General features: G+C 41.5%; 1 protein-coding gene across 2 annotated transcripts in view; it reads left to right on the top strand.

Annotated features, from left to right (window-relative positions):
* esyt2a (extended synaptotagmin-like protein 2a) overlaps positions 1–18,543 on the top strand; it is a 225,570-nt gene that overhangs the window by 127,196 nt on the left and 79,831 nt on the right. For both annotated transcript variants that reach the window (XM_084320890.1, XM_084320891.1), the window contains exon 9: positions 9,862–9,982. In XM_084320890.1, the coding sequence (XP_084177016.1) occupies positions 9,862–9,982 (121 nt within the window). The remainder of the gene's footprint in view (positions 1–9,861; positions 9,983–18,543) is intronic.

Genomic DNA, 18,543 nt, shown 5'->3' with positions numbered 1-18,543 from the left:
AAGTGATCACCGGTGCCGATGGCAAGGTCCGAGCAGCTGAAGTACTCGTCCAAGGGCGCATTTACACCCGTCCTGTGGCGAGGCTCATAGAACTGCCCCGACTCCCAGACACAATCGATGATGACCACGACCCTATGACTTTGTGAGTTGACTGACCCTTACAGCGAACCCTTGAGTGGTAGACAGTGCGGTTAATCTGTCTCTGCTTAACTAATTAGGTTGGGACCAATTAGGGGGCGGCTGTTCTGAAGGATCAGATTAAACCGAATATATATATTTATTTATATATATATATTTAATTGTATTTGTATATCCCCTGATATCCCTTGTATATTCCTTGTACAATATGCATTGAATATCCCTTCTAGTCTACTGAACATCCCATAATAGTCTCCATTCTACCATTGGACGAGACCTTGGTGCCAGGTCGCCATACCCCTCAGACCAAGTTCAATCGTACCGCTCAACATGTATGGACAAGTCCTAGTTCCGCGTAGGAATATGTCTACCGCACCACTAATGGTACTATTTGTTCATAGTGCGTATATATACTGCGCTATTAAAGTAGAACTTTCTTTTAGTCCAGTTCCTTACCCTCCAACAGAGTGACAGACGCAAAAGCCTCCCCGCGAACCACGTGTGGGCAGTAAGGCCAATTCGGCCCAGTATCGGCATTGAGACATCGTGTATATTAATATTTGAATAGTCATATTTGGCACTATATCGTCGAGTTGGACGTATTCTATTAAGCTAATAATAGTCTATTCATATATAGTGCCTCGTGCGGTAAGAGTTCTATAGTAATCAGCACCCCCATCGTTTCGGGCATCAGCTGGACGCTTATCCAGGGTGGTTGACCCCACGTGAAGCTGCACCCGAGGAGCTCCAGGCCAAAGAGCGAGTGGACCTGTATATTGGATTATTCTACCGACGACGGCTAGCCTTCCCCGGCTTGGATTATGCTTTGAGTACTTTGATTATTCTATGGATAAAGGCCAACACTGCGTGCGGTGTGTTGGAAATACCCCCCCCGGAGAGGACGACAGGTGAGACGGCGCTCTGCACAGTGAGGTCGCCTCACGTCTCTCCGTCGTGGGCAGGAGGACGCCGGCCACAGAGGGTCCAACTGCATTCATCTGTGGATTGAGGATCGTTGGGCACCGTGTCGCACAACTGTGGACTCTCCCAAGATACCCTCGGCCAGACGGGATCCAGCCAGTGACTCTCTAACCCCCCCCCCCCCCCCCCCCTCCAGCTGTCCTACAAGCAGTCGGAACCTTCCCCTAGTGTATCCAGCTATATAATCATTCAAGTATCATCGCTATTGTTCCCTAAATATTCCAGGTTGTATATTTGCTTCCTGCGCAATCAGAGATTGGACATTCGATATTGATCTACCTACGAATACTCATTTGCCATAAAAGTGCATACTATTTCAAATCATAAATGTAATTAAGTGATCGTTGTACATACCTTTTGCTATGTATTAAAACTCAAACTTTCGATTTGGTACATTTGTGTTGGATCCGTTTATCAGGTGGGAGTGTTCAACATATTCATACCTAGTACTGGGTGGCCAGAGTCTAAAGTACAAGAGGTAGTGGTAGTAAGTATCATATCTAACCATACAGTCAGGGAATTGTACCCCTCAGTTACAACTGGTTTGTCAATGTTGGACTATAGTGCCTGTCAAATGAGCCATACTATTGTCTCCATAGCTATAATATAGAATATACAATGGGTCCGCAAACATCTTGAAAATGGTCAATAACGCTGGCGCCAGGGAGTAAAGATGGGAAAACAGCGTGGCAGTCATTGAGTTAATGGTTAGCAAGGGCTATTCACCATCTCCTTGCGTCATCAAAATAAATCCCATGCTAGTGGGTGGGAACAAACGACAAAGTCTACATGCGACAGTGGTTTTGGGGAAATGTGGTCTTATAATGAGAATTAGTTTCAGCATTTGTTTGCTTTATTTATACCAAGGTATCACAACCAATCTGACAATGATATATTTTGTTGAATAAAATAAATAAATAATAATCTCTCTCCACTTCCCTCTTTCCTTTCCTGGTCTTCAGAGTGTTGTTCCTTCTGTCTTCAGAGGGTCTTTCCTTCTGTCTCCAGGGGGTCTTTCCTTCTGTCTTCAGAGGGTCTTTCCTTCTGACTTCAGATGGTCTTTCCTTTTGTCTTCAGGGGGTCTTTCCTTCTGTCTCCAGGGGGTATTTCCTTCTGTCTTCAGAGGGTCTTTCCTTCTGTCTTCAGATGGTCTTTCCTTCTGTCTTCAGGGGGTCTTTCCTTCTGTCTTCAGAGGGTCTTTCCTTCTGTCTTCAGATGGTCTTTCCTTCTGTCTTCAGGGGGTCTTTCCTTCTGTCTCCAGGGGGTATTTCCTTCTGTCTCCAGGGGGTCTTTCCTTCTGTCTCCAGGGGGTATTTCCTTCGGTCTTCAGATGGTCTTTCCTTCGGTCTTCAGAGGGTCTTTCCTTCTGTCTTCAGAGGGTCTTTCCTTCTGTCTCCAGAGGGGTCATTCTCAAACAGGAACTAGAAACTACTGTTGTAACTTGTAAACACTGTATAGTCCTGCTGAGGGCACATGCTGCTATGTCATGCATTGCACATAGCACAGCACATGCTACAGTGCTATTTGAGGTAGTGCTGTCAGGCGTTTAAAAAAATGTATCTAATTAATTACAGGATTTGTAATTAATTAATCGCATTTTAATCGCATAACCATTTTAGGCCTGATATTTTATATTCTATAATCATATTTCAAATTGCATGTGTCCGGATGGCAAAATTCAGTACTGTATCTACAAAACTTTCTGTTTAATCATCTTCCCTTTATTAATTTGCTTAGATTTTTCAGGTCTGGTAAATTTTAGCATGGTGTTATTCACAGTCAAAGATAAAAAAAATAATTGAATTGATATTCTCATTTGGTTCATTACATATTTACTCAAGCCTAGTAACAGACACAGTATTTTTGACACTGGAAATACATTCCCTGAGATCCAGATGTCCCTAGAATCAGATACCAAGAACATGCAAATGGACCATTTAAAAAAGAATAAAGTCTGTAAATGTTTATTCTACCTTCTTATGGAATGAATGAGATTAAAAAATATATATATATATATTTAATTAAAAAAATAAATATATATTTTTTATTAATTTTGCGTTAATTTTAATAACGCAGTAATTTGCTGTGTAATTAATTAATCTAATTAACGCAATAAACTGACAGCCCTAATTTGAGGACATGCACACATGCTACAGCTACATTACCACACACTCCCACGCCCACATGCTCTCTCACTGTACCATACACACATACACACTAGGGCTGCACGATTCTTGCTAAAAAGTTTATCACAAATTTTCTCTAAGAATTGAGATCACGATTCTCTCACGTGATTCTTATTTTTCGTCATCATTTTAAAAAGTTAAGTAAAACAAATAATAATAATAATAATTTAAAGTAAATCTTTTTTTTTTTAATCGTCATAATTTAGAAATGAGATCGCATAGGTCTATGAATCGAGATCGGAATTTTTTTTCGATTAATTGTGCAGCCCTAATACACACACACTTGCACACACATGCAGACACTTGCATGTACAGAGGATGGTATCCTATCCTTGAGCCATTCCACCCTCTAGCCACTTACTCATTCATTTCACAGAGGTTGATGTGCGTGTGTGCGTGCGTATGTGTGCATGTGTCTTTCTCCAGAAATGACATTGCACCAAGAGAATGTGAGATGGAAAGAAATGGGATTGGGTGTATAAATTAGATTATGTAATATGTTGCTGTGACAAGTTTGAACACATGTCTTTAAAGGGATAGTTCAGATGTTTGTACCCCTAGTTCTATTTTGTACTTACGATTGATGATGTTGATCAGTAGAATCCTTTCTCAGTCGATGACGGCTGGAATTCTGGAACCCATAGGCATCCCTGGTGATGCTTTGCCAGGCCTCTACTGCAACCGTCTTCAGTTCCTGCTTGTTCTTGGGGGCATCTTCCCTTCAGTTTTGTCTTCAGCAAGCAAAATGCATTCTCAATTGGATTCAGGTCAGATGATTGACTTGGCCATTGCATAGTTCAAGTTCAAGTTTCTTTAATAGTTGTCATACAGAAGTACAGAATACTTTTATACAAAATGCTTCTTACTGTTACGCTCCAGAGACTGTGCTAGACAAGATAAGTATGAAATAAAATAGTATAGCATGTAATAGAAGTAAAAATAGAAGTCACAGTGTTCAGAATAGACATATGTACAATGTTCGATGCAGAATAGAAGTAACTGAGTTACCATACAATATACAATATACTATGCAATGTACTAATATACAATACTATATAGTGCAAAGCAGAAATGGGATGAGGTACAATTTACAGTAAGGTGTACGAGTTGTAGTGCAAATCCTTTACCAATAAATATAAAGTGTAAAGTGTGTTTAGGTGATCTAAAGTGTGGAGAGTGGGTGCTGCAGTGTGTTGTTTGTTTAAAGTGAGTGCGCGTGTGGATGTGTGTGCTGTGTGCATTTGATGGTTGTTGCATAGTGTTTATTGTTCGTTGAGCAGCCTGATGGCCTGGGGATAGAAGCTTCTTCTGAGTCTTTCTGTGCTCGCCATGAGACTCCGGTATCGCTTGCCTGACCGCAGCAGTTCAAAGAGGCAGTTGTTTGGGTGGCTGGAGTCCTTGATGATTCTCTTAGCCTTACCCCTGCACCGCTTGTTGTAAATGTTCTGGAGGGTGGGAAGCCCCCCTCCAATTGAATCCACAATCCACTTAGAAAACTCTTTGGTTGCTCTTGCAGTTATGCTTCAGGTCATTGTCCATCTGCCCTGTGAAGCGCCGTCCAATGAGTTCTGAAGCATTTTGCCTGAATATGAGTAGATAATTATTGCCCGAAACACTTCAGAATTCATCCTGCAGTCACATCATCAAAAAATACAGTTCCATTGGCAGTGTGTGGTGGAACCGGACTCATCAATCGTGTCGTAGATATTCATGATCAATATAGTTTTAAAGGAACACGCCAACTTTTTGCGAAATTCGCTTATTTGCCATCTACCCAGGAGTTAGACAAGCAGATACATACCCTTTTCTTCTCTGTGCATGCATTAGGCTTAGGGAACAGCCGCACGTTAGCCTAGCTTAGCGTCATTCACTGGAAGTAGGTGTGCCAGTGTAACTGTTTACAGGAACGTTTTGGAGTTGTATTTGGAGTGTATTTGTCTAAAATCCTTGTCAACTGGACATGATACTTTAGGAATAGGAATGATGGTAGACTTTTTCCACAGCTCAGGGACTGTGTAACTCTCAATAGAACATTGGAAGCTAGAACGTTAGCTCAGCTGCACACTGCTTAAGCAGGCAGGAGGGCAAGCCGTCTGGGCCCACAGATCTCTTGCTCCCTGCCTTTGTGAAAACTGACTGTACCTGTTTTGGGTAAATTTGCACACAATCAACAGACATTCAGGAGAGTCAAGCGCCATCAAAGGAGAAGTGTTCTGTGCATCAAATCTAAAAAAGAAGTAATTAAGTTCATTAGCTCTGAGCTCGTAATTCAAGGTAATGAGCTGCTTTTTGTTAGAGTTCGTGTTTGTTGTTTTCTTCATAGAGTCCCACAGAGTTTAGTTGTCCATAGATCTGAAGCTCTGTTAAATTCTAGCTCTGTGTAAATAGTTTGTCTGTTTATTAGTAAAAACACATACAAGGTACATGTAAGTTAAATTAACTTGATGATAGGAGTGTTTTCCATTGGCCACCTGGGAGAACCGTGAGGGAGACAAGGGGACAATGGACCTCATTCTCAAACGCAGTTACGAAAAAGTTACGAAGACATTTCTTTAATGAAATAGGTATATCAAAAAGCAGGGTAGCCGGACCAGCACTCACAGGTTCAATGTTTTTTAATGGCAGCCTGAATAAATAGCAGACATGTTTCGGACAATGTCCTTCTTCAGTGATATGGCTAACATGTCAGAACTTTATGGGATTACAGCACCCAGTGTGAGAACTTGTGAGCGCGGTCTAACTTGACTATATTTAATTAAATAGGACCATGACAATTATATTACGAGATAAAGACATTAAATAAATGTCATATTACATTGTAACTTGTACCGGGAAACTAACCGTTATCTCGTTACAACTCAAAATGTATTGTGATATACAGTATATATATACAGTATGATATTTTGGGCATATCGCAGAGTCCAGATCAAGTCAAGATCAAGAACATGCGCCATTCTGTGGTCTCAAAGCAGTCCTGTGTTGGAGAGGTGCTCACCTCAGGCCACACTCTAATATTTTTTAACTGGTTTTAACTAGTTTCACCCAAGGTCTGTATTAAGGTGCGGTTACACCTTTCGTTTCATTTTCGTATCGTCGTCATATGCGTTTCGCCGCGACGTCGTGCGCCTCGAGTCACACTTTCGTTTTTTTTCCAGTTTTTGTCACCCGAGCACACTGATGTAGTACACTGCCAAAGCAGTAGGTGGCAAACATGAAGGCAATTTCAACCAATCAGAACTTGAATGTGCCTGCAAAGCAATTGTCAACAAGGCGGCCACCATCTTTTGCCTAGTTACCCAATGCAGCAATTCTTTTTCAGCAAAGCCTAATAAAAGTGCAATAAACAAAACGGATACATTCACTGTGTGTTCTGCCTGTCATTTGTTGATGAAACAAAACTAACATAAACACAAGTGACCACCAAGAGCGGATAGTTTAGTCTAAAAAACGATCGGTAGCATTGTTAGCTGCATGCTAACGTCAATGGAATTTGCCATTATAACAGTATAGCATTGTGGCTAGAAGCTAACGTTAGCTCACGCTACTTGGCCAGCACCAAACTGATGATATCGGGAGCTATCAGTCGTTAGATAACATTAGAGACAACGCTGTGTGTATTAAACAAAGGTGAATAGATGACTGGGCCATTTTGTTTAATGCTTGTTAAGTTGAAAGAGGAGCTTTGAGCTAACAGGGTTTGATAGCTAACACTAGCTCATGTTATCCAGTGGCAGTGCCAATCGGTAATGCTAGCAGAATGAATGGATGTAAACTTTCTTTAACATATTGCATATGGGTACAATACAATACGGCTCAATACAAACAATTGTTAAGGGAATGCAGACTGTTGTAGCTTGGACTGGGGTCCTTATAACAATAACTTGACAACACATAGTAGCTGCAGCTATTTGGTTTGGGACAGCTCTCTGTCACCGGAAGGGCACGCAGATGGTATCTACTGCGCATGGGCGTTTTCGCAACAACGGCTCATGCAGACTACACGCTGTTGTCTGTGCGTTTTTTAGCGTTTCTCCAAAACGCAAACACAATTTTGCGTTTCAGCCGTATCCAAAAAAAAACGCCAAAAAACGCATTTCTGTGTAATAGGGACATGAAACGTATTCAAAAACGTATAAAAAAAAACGCCACAAATACACTAGTCTAACCATGGCCTTAGTGGTGGTAAATCCGGTTCATTTTATGGACGCAGGTTAGTGTGAGTCACTCACTAAAGTCACTCCTGTCCATACCTAATATCTGAATCTGTACAACTAACAGACGTGGACGGACCAGGAGAAGCCGTTGCGACTGTGTGTGCCACCGCCGTCATCTTCACCAACATTTTTATCTTGCTCTCACTCTCTCTCTCAACCTAAAATAAGCTCTACTAAAACTGTACCTTTGACATCTGCAGTTAAGTCCCCCTCAGCAATCCACGAGCAGCTGCATCTAAAACCATTACATGAACCATTAGTGAGATTGTCACTCTCTGCTTTGGAGTGCTAAGTGTGGCTATTTATAGTAACATGATTATAGAGAGTAGTCCTAAATGAGGAGATTTGGTGCAAGGCTGTTGAGATGGGATCTGTTTTATAGTTGTTTTTATCGATGACACTGAAAACAATTATTTTACAACTTGCTATAGGACAGGGTGATATGGCCAAAACATTGCAATATTTATGAGTTTTGATGGTACAATGGTGTTTGATGGTGTAGTTCCATTACAATGTGTTATGACATATGTATGTATGTCTTCGGTCTTCGTATTGTAACACTGTTGTCATGATGCTATTTCATTCTAAATGATCTGCTTTATACTGCTGCAAGGAATCTTCTTTTTAAATTAAATTAAACATAATACGGTATGTGTGTTTTTTCATCATGAATGACAGTATAGCAAAAATCCATAGATTTGCATGGATCCATGATGGTATACCTTCATATCCAGTATATCTCCCAAGCCTAGCTTGATGGTGTCTCAGGTTGACTGGTGAACAGCTGGTGAGGACAGGTTCTGAACAGCTGGCGAGGACAGGTTCTGAACAGCTGGTGAGGACAGGTTCTGAACAGCTGGTGAGGACGGGTTCTGTATTCAAAGCAGGGTTCACACAAGGTCCTTGAAGTGCTTAAAATGCTTGATTTTGTACCCAAAAAAGTCAAGGCCTGGAATTCCTTGAAAACAGCCAATTTTTTAACAAGGTGCTTAAAAAATCAACCATTCGCATTGAAAGTTTTGTTCATCCATGATAAAAAAAATTCTGAATCAAGAAATTAAATTAAATTACATTTGTATTTAAAGTGTAACTAATTGTGGGAAATTGGTTTTAAGCCATACACATTGGATCTGATATTTTTTCTATATAAAAAATAGCATTTAAAAGTGAATTGTATCCTTTTAAATGCCCTTTTAAAATGAAACATTTAGTTTGGAAAAGTACTTGAAAGTTCTTGAATTTCATTTTGCAATGTCTGTGGGAACCCTGCCAAAGAGCTCTGTCGATTTGTCACATTCGATACGACAAGACAGCATTTATGTCGACAATGTATTGAAAATGTGTTTTATTTTATTTTTTAATACCATGTTGTATTGATTGGCCTCAATTGATACCTTGATGGGTATTGATTTTCAATACCCAACCCTATATGTATCCTGGGTGAATACTGTGGAGTAAAGGCTGGGTCCTCAGACAAACTTTAATGAGCTGCAGCTGGTAGACAGAGAATGCAATGCAGCTACCCTTGTTTGACTAGTTTACAGTGTGTGTGTGTCTGTGTTGTATCTGAAACCTAACCCTGCCCCACCCCCCTCTCTCTCTCTCTCTCTCTCTCTCTCTCTCTCTCTCTCTCTCTCTCTCTCTCTCTCTCTCTCTCTCTCTTTTTCTTTCTCTCTCTCTTTTTCTTTCTCTCTTTTTCTTTCTCTCTCTTTGTGATGTGGAGGTGTGCATATTTCCTTGGGAACAATTAGCATTTTGCACCCAAACAGCAGAAACCAGAGGTCAACCGTGTGTGTGTGCATTGTCTGGATCCACTTGTGTTTTCCTGCCCCTCCCCCGCCACACACACACACACACACACACACACACACACACACACACACACACACACACACACACACACACACACACACACACACACACACCAATTATTGGATTCTCAGATCACCTTAACAGTGAACCATGAGACTATATATACCATTCCACATAGAGATGAATGATTTGTTGACTGACACATACTGTATTTAGGACTGTGGATGTCTAACTAGGGAGGGATATGTGAAAAGACACATTTCAGTTGCCTAAGTACATTGACAATAACATAATCATCTTCTAAAAGCAAGGAATATTAGAAAAAACAACCATAAAAGTTCTCTCTCTCTCTCTCTCTCTCTCTCTCTCTCTCTCTCTCTCTCTCTCTCTCTCTCTCTCTCTCTCTCTCTCTCTCTTCATCTCTCTCTCTCTCTCTCTCTCTCTCTCTCTCTCTCTCTCTCTCTCTCTCTCTCTCTCTCTCTCTCTCTCTCTCTCTCTCTCTCTCTCTCTCTTCTCTCTCTCTCTCTCAGTGGTCTGTGTGATAACATCATCCAGGACATCATCTATAGTTATTTGGTCCTGCCCAACCGCATCACCATCCCCCTGGTGGGCGAGGCCCAGCTGGCACAGCTTCGCTTCCCCGTTCCCAAGGTACCCAACATCTTCACGCTTTATAATAACACCATTCAAACTCACTCGCTGTGTGTACCAGGGCTGTGTGTACCAGGGCTGTCCTTGACTAAAGACATTCTTACTCGACTGGCCAAATCGTCAGTCTTTCTCGACATTCAGATTCATTGTTTTATTTGCCACATGGAAGTAATATAAATCATACAGTTTTTTTTTTAAATCCAGTTCTACCACGGGCAAAAGGAGCAGGAAGAAGAAAAAATCGTATAACTACCTGCCCCCTATTCCTGAACTAAACAAGTAACACTTGGTCGGCGTACAACCTAATTTACACAAAATAATAATTCATACAATACACAAAAACAAACAATTCACAGATTAAACAAGAGGGGAAAAAAACTATGGAGACAATACTATGGCTCATTTGACAGTAACTATCCCTCATCCAACATGTAAAAAAGAATAAAAAAAAAAATTTGCTAACGGTATTCGCGTTGCTTGCCTGGACATGTTACTATATCCAAATCAAAGGTATATAATGGGTATTATGTTTCATCTTGAATGCATCAAAGGGTGGGGGGGCTCGTTTTTTTATGCTCTGATCGTCAGCAACGGCATTTTGTTTTAGTACTACATACGTTGATCGTTGTGATCGATGTGAAATCATTGTTGGATCAAAGTAGGATTGATTTCATATGGTCCTTACCTTTTAATAGGAGGTATCCCAAAAAGAATATTATATGGAAAAAGCATGGAGTGTGCTGAACGCGTTTCAAAGTGCTCGGGTGAAGCGATTCACTTGGCTTGGTCTAAATTCTCCACCCAGACCATATACGATGTAACACAGTGTGAAATAAGGTTTCAAAGGGTAGGCAATACTGCCACCTAGCAGGATTCGGCCGGTATTGCACTCTCTGCGTTTCAGAATGAGTCCCAATGATACGAGTGAGACTGCATAGAATAGAAAATCGAATAAAAGAAGAAACGATGGAGGGTCCTGGCGCTCAACGGTTGGCGAGATAACCCGACTATACTTGTGGTTGCCGCATAAAGTGTTAAGTCGCTATGGAGAGAATTCCACAATTTTACACCAATAAAATCATAATTTCAAATGAGCGCTTGCTCTCAATTATCCATTGAGATGAAATAAATATTTAATAGGACCTTTTCAACAAGGAGTTAAATTGTCTTTCTGACATTGTCTTTCCCGCAGTAGTTTTGAGCGGAGGGAGCGAACCGTATCCTTAGTAGGCCTGTCGAAATTAACGTATTAATTATTTGATTAATTTGAACACGTTAACCCTTTGGGTGCCGTTCATGAGAATCTTCGTTTCTGTGCAGCAGTTGAGTGCCAGAAACGAAGTTTCTGTGTCGTTTTTCCTTTTTTTTCTATATTAATATCCTATTCCATGTCACAGAGCTGTATTTTGCCTGAAAAGGCATATTGCGACTCCGAAGGTGCAGTACCGGCCATAGCCTGGTAGTGTCGCTGTCTCGATAATGCAGTAACCCCTGTGCAGACCTGGTGTCACACTGAAACCGCTCCGGGTGGACTTTTCTGTTAGCCTGAAGCGAGGGCTTCACCAGATCGCATGGAATACTTTTTGGGACGCCGGATTCATTAAGCTGTATAGCGTTATGGTTTGTGCCAAAATGGACTTATGATCTGCCAGATGGCGATCAAATAATTGGAAAATTCTTTTTGGAATCCAACCGGCCAAAGGTAAGCGCAATTTGACGTCAATTTCAGCTTGATCGTGCAAGGATTTCATAGCCATACCCCAGTTCAGTGTATGTTGTGGTAAGAACGAATGCCATTATTGGCAATCAATTAATCACAAATGACCCCCGCCCCCCCTTTCACGTATCCATGATGAATCATAATACCGATCATATGCATTTGGATTTTTAACTGTAGCCTGTGTAGGGACGAAACGCCAATGAATTTAACGTTATTAGCGTTGTGCCTTATAAATTGCCTTGCAGGAATTATCCCAGCCGATTATAAACACTCATATTTCACCACGGTATAAAAACAGGAACGTATCGATGGAAAAATTATTTCTTTATGGCATATTGAACGGAAGGTTCATACTGTCAATTGACTGATATTGGATCCATAGCTATAATATAAAATATAGGTTTAGCTCTACAAACAACGAGACACACAGTGAACGTTTGTAATGGAAAGCAGGCCCGACAACAGCGGGCCCAGTCTAATGGCTGGCACTGGATGTGTTAAGGAAAAACAACGCAATTAATCACATTAACCTTTTTGACCCCAACCACCTCCTATAATTTTGACATCCATCTGTGGAGACTGGTCTGTTTACGTTCCTGATCACTCTGGCATGCAAACCAGGAAAATGAGTGACCAGATATCCCCTGAATGTCTTATTTCATTATACAACGTTTCTGAACAGATTTTTTTATTAAACCAAGTTGTATAAATGATGCAGTGATGGACTTTCCCAGCGAAGCAACAAGTATTAAGTACACCAGTCGAGTTACGCTATGCTTGTTAATTATGCTTGGCAGTCATGTTAACAGAGATTGTCCAAAGGAGTTGTCTGCCAACAAAGATATTGTCACATCGGAGATCAAATGTATTCAAAACATAGACTCCTGTGACCGATAAGTACTTATGATTACTTTCCTTAAACATTGTTTCATGCATTTCTTTATGACTGCAGCCCTTATATTGCTATGTATTTTTTGTATATGCATTAACATAATGAACACAAGCAAATCATGCAATTAATGTGTTAAAAACAAAGAACAAAGAAGTTTCAATGGGTGATTTTTGGATTTGTGTCGATTATAAAAAAAATATATATATCTATATTAGGGCTGGGACTTTATCGCATTAATTTTGATTAATTAACTACAGAAAGAATTAAAAGTAAAAAAAAAAAGTATGCATTTAATTGCATGATGATTTTTCTTTATTGTGTAAGAGTGTTACCTTTCAAAGGAGACCAGACTCATGCATGTGCTATAAGTATAAATTATAATAAATCGCTAATTACTTTTTTTCTTAGTCTGGTTTGTTCAGAAAAAAAAATTGAAATTGAGATCAATCGAGAGTTCCCCCCCCCCCCCCCCCCAAAGGTCAACTGTTCTGGAATGTACTTGAAAGTACTGCTTTTTACTTTTACCTCGAAAGTGCTTGAGTTTACAAAAGGTCCCTTGCGCTATATATATATATATATATATATATATATATATATATATATATATATATATATATATATATATATATATTATGGAAGCAAATGAGTGACAGAAGTATTTGAATTTTATCAGACACCAAATTTATAGCATTGAAAATAATTACTTTGAAAACATGTATCTGAATTTTTTCAGACACCGAATTTATAGCATTGAAAATAATTACTTTGAAAACATGTATCTGAATTTTTTCAGACACCGAATTTATAGCATTGAAAATAATTACTTTGAAAACATGTATCTGAATTTTTTTTGCTCCGAATTGACCTATGTGAAATAAAAAGTCAGTGTTTAAAATTCAATGTAAAAAATTCGAATGCATAATAAAATTCAATGTAAAAAATTCGATGCATAATTGTGGTGTATAAAATTCAATGTAAAACATTCGATGCATAATTGCGGTGTATAGAATTCGATGTAAAAAACCATCATCCGGGCTACCCAGACAGGATAAGCAATCGAGCCTGGATGCAATCGAACTGACTTCTGCCCTATCACTGCACGGCTTTGTCAGTCATGTGATCACACCAACCCGGGTGAAAGATGGCGGTATATATACATACGGTGGGGAGAGAATATACGGTGGGGAGGAGACTGTACATTAGGAGGGGGTGGGTGGGTGGGAGAGAAATATACATATGGTGGGGAGAGAATATATACATACGGTGGGGAGGAGACTGTACATTAGGAGGGGGTGGGTGGGAGAGAAATATACATACGGCGAGGAGAGAACTCAGGGGGTGTGCGAGCAGTGCGGTCGCACAGGGCCTCGCGGGAAGGGGGGCCTCGCACAAAAATAAATAAAAATAAATAAATAAAAACATTTTTTTTTTTTTTTTTTTTTTTTTTAATTACATTTTTTTTGCGAGGCCCCCCTTCCCGCGAGGCCATTTTTCATCACAGACCTAAAATCTAGTTTTGCTTATATGCTTATATATTTCACATTAGACACGTTCCTGGCTCTGAGGCTCTGCAGGCAGCAGAATTGGTTTCAATGAGGGGAGGGGTTACAGCCAGGTAAGGTAGCGTCTGTTGAGTTCATTGTGTGTGTCTGTGTGCGTGCCGGGGGGGGGGGGGGGCGTGAACCGACTCATTGCCAGACGTGAGCGATTCGACTCACGCTCACGGCAATGAATCGGCTCTTATGAACGAGTCGCTCATGACCGACCCATCACTAGCGTCTGACTATTTTGCGCGTGCAGCATTGGAGCCTAGGTTATGCCAGCCAAGATGAAGAGGACATCGTTCGGCAGATGGACTGAAGATGAAAGTTGTTGCATGTTAGACAGTTCAGTCAGGCTAGCCATCCCGGCTAAAGACAGGGACAGCTAGTTAGCTTTAGCTACGTTATAATATTAAGTGTGGTTCAGTCGGGATATAGCCATGATGATGTCGGCTAGTAGCTAGCTTAGCTAAAGGCTAACTAGCGTTAGCTAACCTAGAGACAGCGCGTGCAGCATTGTTATGCCAAGATGAAGAGGATGGTCGTTCGGCAGATGAACTTCGTCAACTCCACGCGGTTGTCTCCATCCTCTTGGACGTTTGGTGAGTTTTTAATGCACTCTGTTCTATTCCCGCCGTGGATATCTCTCTCTCTCTCTCTCTGTAGCCAAACTGGCCGACTAGCTGTTGTAGTACTAGTAGCTAACGGTGTGTGGCCTGGTGTCAGCACCTGTATTGCTTTTCTCATGTTGTACAGTTTTTCAGTGGTAGCCGCATAGCTTGCTTCTGCGTTAGCTAATGGTTAGCGATAGCCGGGTTGAGCTAACTGTTAGCCAGTTAGCTGTTTAGCTACGACGTTAGCTGCCGGCTGCGCTCGGCTGGGAACGTTAGTTTGAAGCTATCAGTTAGCCTAGAGTTAGCTGTTAGCTTGTGCTACGACCATTGACATTAGCCGTGAGAATAGCAGGGGGTTCTGGCACTCTGACTACGACATCATCTTTGACAGAAGATGTAGTCGGGCCTGCACCATGACAAGGCTCCGGCCATAGCTTCTTTTTGTCCCGCCAGCGAGAGGCCTTTCGTCAACGTGGAGACCTGTGTTGCGGCCTTTCGCCCTGCGTTCCTCGTGCAGGTAAGATGTCATGACATTACCCCACTCTTCCTTCCTTCCCCTCCCGAATGTTTTGTTAATAACGATGTTTTTTTCCAGGCAAAACATATGTTACTTCACAACATTTGGAGATACGACATGTGCTGTGTGTGAATTGTCTTGGTCGTTTGTGTAGCTTGGGTAGCGTTGGGCCGTTGGCCAAAGCTGTGTGTGGCCTGGTGTCAGTACCTGGCTAGCCTATTTAGCTGAATGCTGTTTAGCTGTTTTCTCTGGTATAGACCTCTTCTCTTTGGATTTAAGTGTTGATCTTTGTCCTTTTGGATCTATGTATATTCATGTTGCCTTTGTGAAGTTATCTTTTCCTTCTGTTTTGTTCTTCCATTAAAAGTTGAATATCCTTTTAGGGGCTCATCTTTGCTTATCTCTCTCATACATGCTCTCTCTCTAACACACACACACACGACAAACACACATGCTCTCTCTCTCTCTTTCTAACACACACAGTCTGCCTATGGCTGCCTTTCTCGATGGCTAGGCTGTGCTCGCTGAGTCTGTACCTAGTCAAGGATCTTCAGTCACAGTGCTCAGGTATTCTGCCACTGTGTACTCTCTGTTTAGGGCCAAATAGCATTTCAATTTCTCCAATGTGTCTCTCTCTCTCTCTGTACACTGTATATTGACTGTAGAACGGGAGCTCTCTCTCGCTCTCTCTCTTGCTATATGTTGACTGTATCATGCCCAGCCTCGGGCAGCGCTATTATTTAAGAATATGTTGACTGTATGAAAAAAAAAAAAATATATATATATATATATATATTTTTTTTTAACCTTTTTTGGGGCGGGGGGGGGGGGGGGGGGGGGGGCTCGCGTTTAAATCTTGCACAGGGCCTCGCATTTCTCTGAATTTTTTTCAGACACCGAATTTATAGCATTGAAAATAATTACTTTGAAAACATGTATCTGAATTTTTTCAGACACCGAATTTATAGCATTGAAAATAATTACTTTGAAAACATGTATCTGAATTTTTTTTGCTCCGAATTGACCTATGTGAAATAAAAAGTCAGTGTTTAAAATTCAATGTAAAAAATTCGAATGCATAATAAAATTCAATGTAAAAAATTCGATGCATAATTGTGGTGTATAAAATTCAATGTAAAAAATTCGATGCATAATTGCGGTGTATAGAATTCGATGTAAAAAACCATCATCCGGGCTACCCAGACAGGATAAGCAATCGAGCCTGGATGCAATCGAACTGACTTCTGCCCTATCACTGCACGGCTTTGTCAGTCATGTGATCACACCAACCCGGGTGAAAGATGGCGGTATATATACATACGGTGGGGAGAGAATATACGGTGGGGAGGAGACTGTACATTAGGAGGGGGTGGGTGGGTGGGAGAGAAATATACATATGGTGGGGAGAGAATATATACATACGGTGGGGAGGAGACTGTACATTAGGAGGGGGTGGGTGGGAGAGAAATATACATACGGCGAGGAGAGAACTCAGGGGGTGTGCGAGCAGTGCGGTCGCACAGGGCCTCGCGGGAAGGGGGGCCTCGCACAAAAATAAATAAAAATAAATAAAAAAAAACATTTTTTTTTTTTTTTTTTTTTTAATTACATTTTTTTTTGCGAGGCCCCCCTTCCCGCGAGGCCATTTTTCATCACAGACCTAAAATCTAGTTTTGCTTATATGCTTATATATTTCACATTAGACACGTTCCTGGCTCTGAGGCTCTGCAGGCAGCAGAATTGGTTTCAATGAGGGGAGGGGTTACAGCCAGGTAAGGTAGCGTCTGTTGAGTTCATTGTGTGTGTCTGTGTGCGTGCCGGGGGGGGGGGGGGGGGGGGCGTGAACCGACTCATTGCCAGACGTGAGCGATTCGACTCACGCTCACGGCAATGAATCGGCTCTTATGAACGAGTCGCTCATGACCGACCCATCACTAGCGTCTGACTATTTTGCGCGTGCAGCATTGGAGCCTAGGTTATGCCAGCCAAGATGAAGAGGACATCGTTCGGCAGATGGACTGAAGATGAAAGTTGTTGCGTGTTAGACAGTTCAGTCAGGCTAGCCATCCCGGCTAAAGACAGGGACAGCTAGTTAGCTTTAGCTACGTTATAATATTAAGTGTGGTTCAGTCGGGATATAGCCATGATGATGTCGGCTAGTAGCTAGCTTAGCTAAAGGCTAACTAGCGTTAGCTAACCTAGAGACAGCGCGTGCAGCAGCGTTTCCGTTAGCCGGTAATTACCGGTATTTGACTGGCAAAATCTGTTGAAGTCCGACATATTTAATCTCTCCGGTCATAGTGTCCGGTGAAAATAGTTCCCTCTGGGCACAGTTTGATTATTTGAATTGTATTTGGATGGGCTGGAGTTGGGTGGCCTATGCGATGAACGAAACAATCATTGAGTTTGTTGTCGTTGCTTCGCTCAGCGAGAGCTTGCTGCTGGATTTGCGGAAGGCATGCAGCTGCAGACCCACAGAACCCACCAGCTTTGCTGGCACAGTGCGGTCCCCAGACCTGGAAAGCTGCTCTGCGGGTCTGCAGCTGGATGCTTCTTGCAAACTAACTGCGGCCGGCTCGCGCTGATAACAGCTTTCATTGTTGGACCGGCTGCTTGGTGGAGCAACGATGAAACGAATGTAATGAATCGTTCGTCGCATGGGCTATTTAATTTTGGCCTGTTTTGGTACGGTTCGGGTGGTCAAGTTGTGCTTGGAGGGAGTTGTTTTCACCGGACATTATGACCAGCACCAAGTCGTTGGGAAGTGGAGATATACATCACGCAAACCCACGATAATGTTGCCGCCTCTCTCTGCAAAATTTCTCAGTTCTTCGCTTGATATAATTAATACAAATGTCCAATATAACGGAATTCGTTAGCTCATAAAAATGTGATTATAACAGACTGCTGTTTAGTGTCGGACCGACTGCCCACATACGCGGTCTATTTTATTTCAAGTCAGCAGCAGCACGGAGTATCGAGGGACTTATTTTATTTGGAATATATTAATGACTATACGCAAAAGTAGCCTCGTTTTAAGTAATAATATTATAAATCTACATGCCTTGAGGATGACATTCTTTATATAGCCTATATCAATTGTTTTAAAGCTCAATAAACTATGACCGGAATTAATCTCATTTGTCCGGTAGATTGAAATCTTGCAGGTCACGGAGACCGGCAACAATTTCTTCTAACGGAAACCCTGGCGTGCAGCATTGTTATGCCAAGATGAAGAGGATGGTCGTTCGGCAGATGAACTTCGTCAACTCCACGC

Source organism: Notolepis coatsorum, assembly GCF_963971535.1.
Source record: "Notolepis coatsorum genome assembly, chromosome: 8".
Lineage (NCBI taxonomy): Eukaryota > Metazoa > Chordata > Actinopteri > Aulopiformes > Paralepididae > Notolepis > Notolepis coatsorum.
Note: the sequence above shows the minus strand (reverse complement) of the source record. Positions and strands in the feature narration are given on the sequence as shown.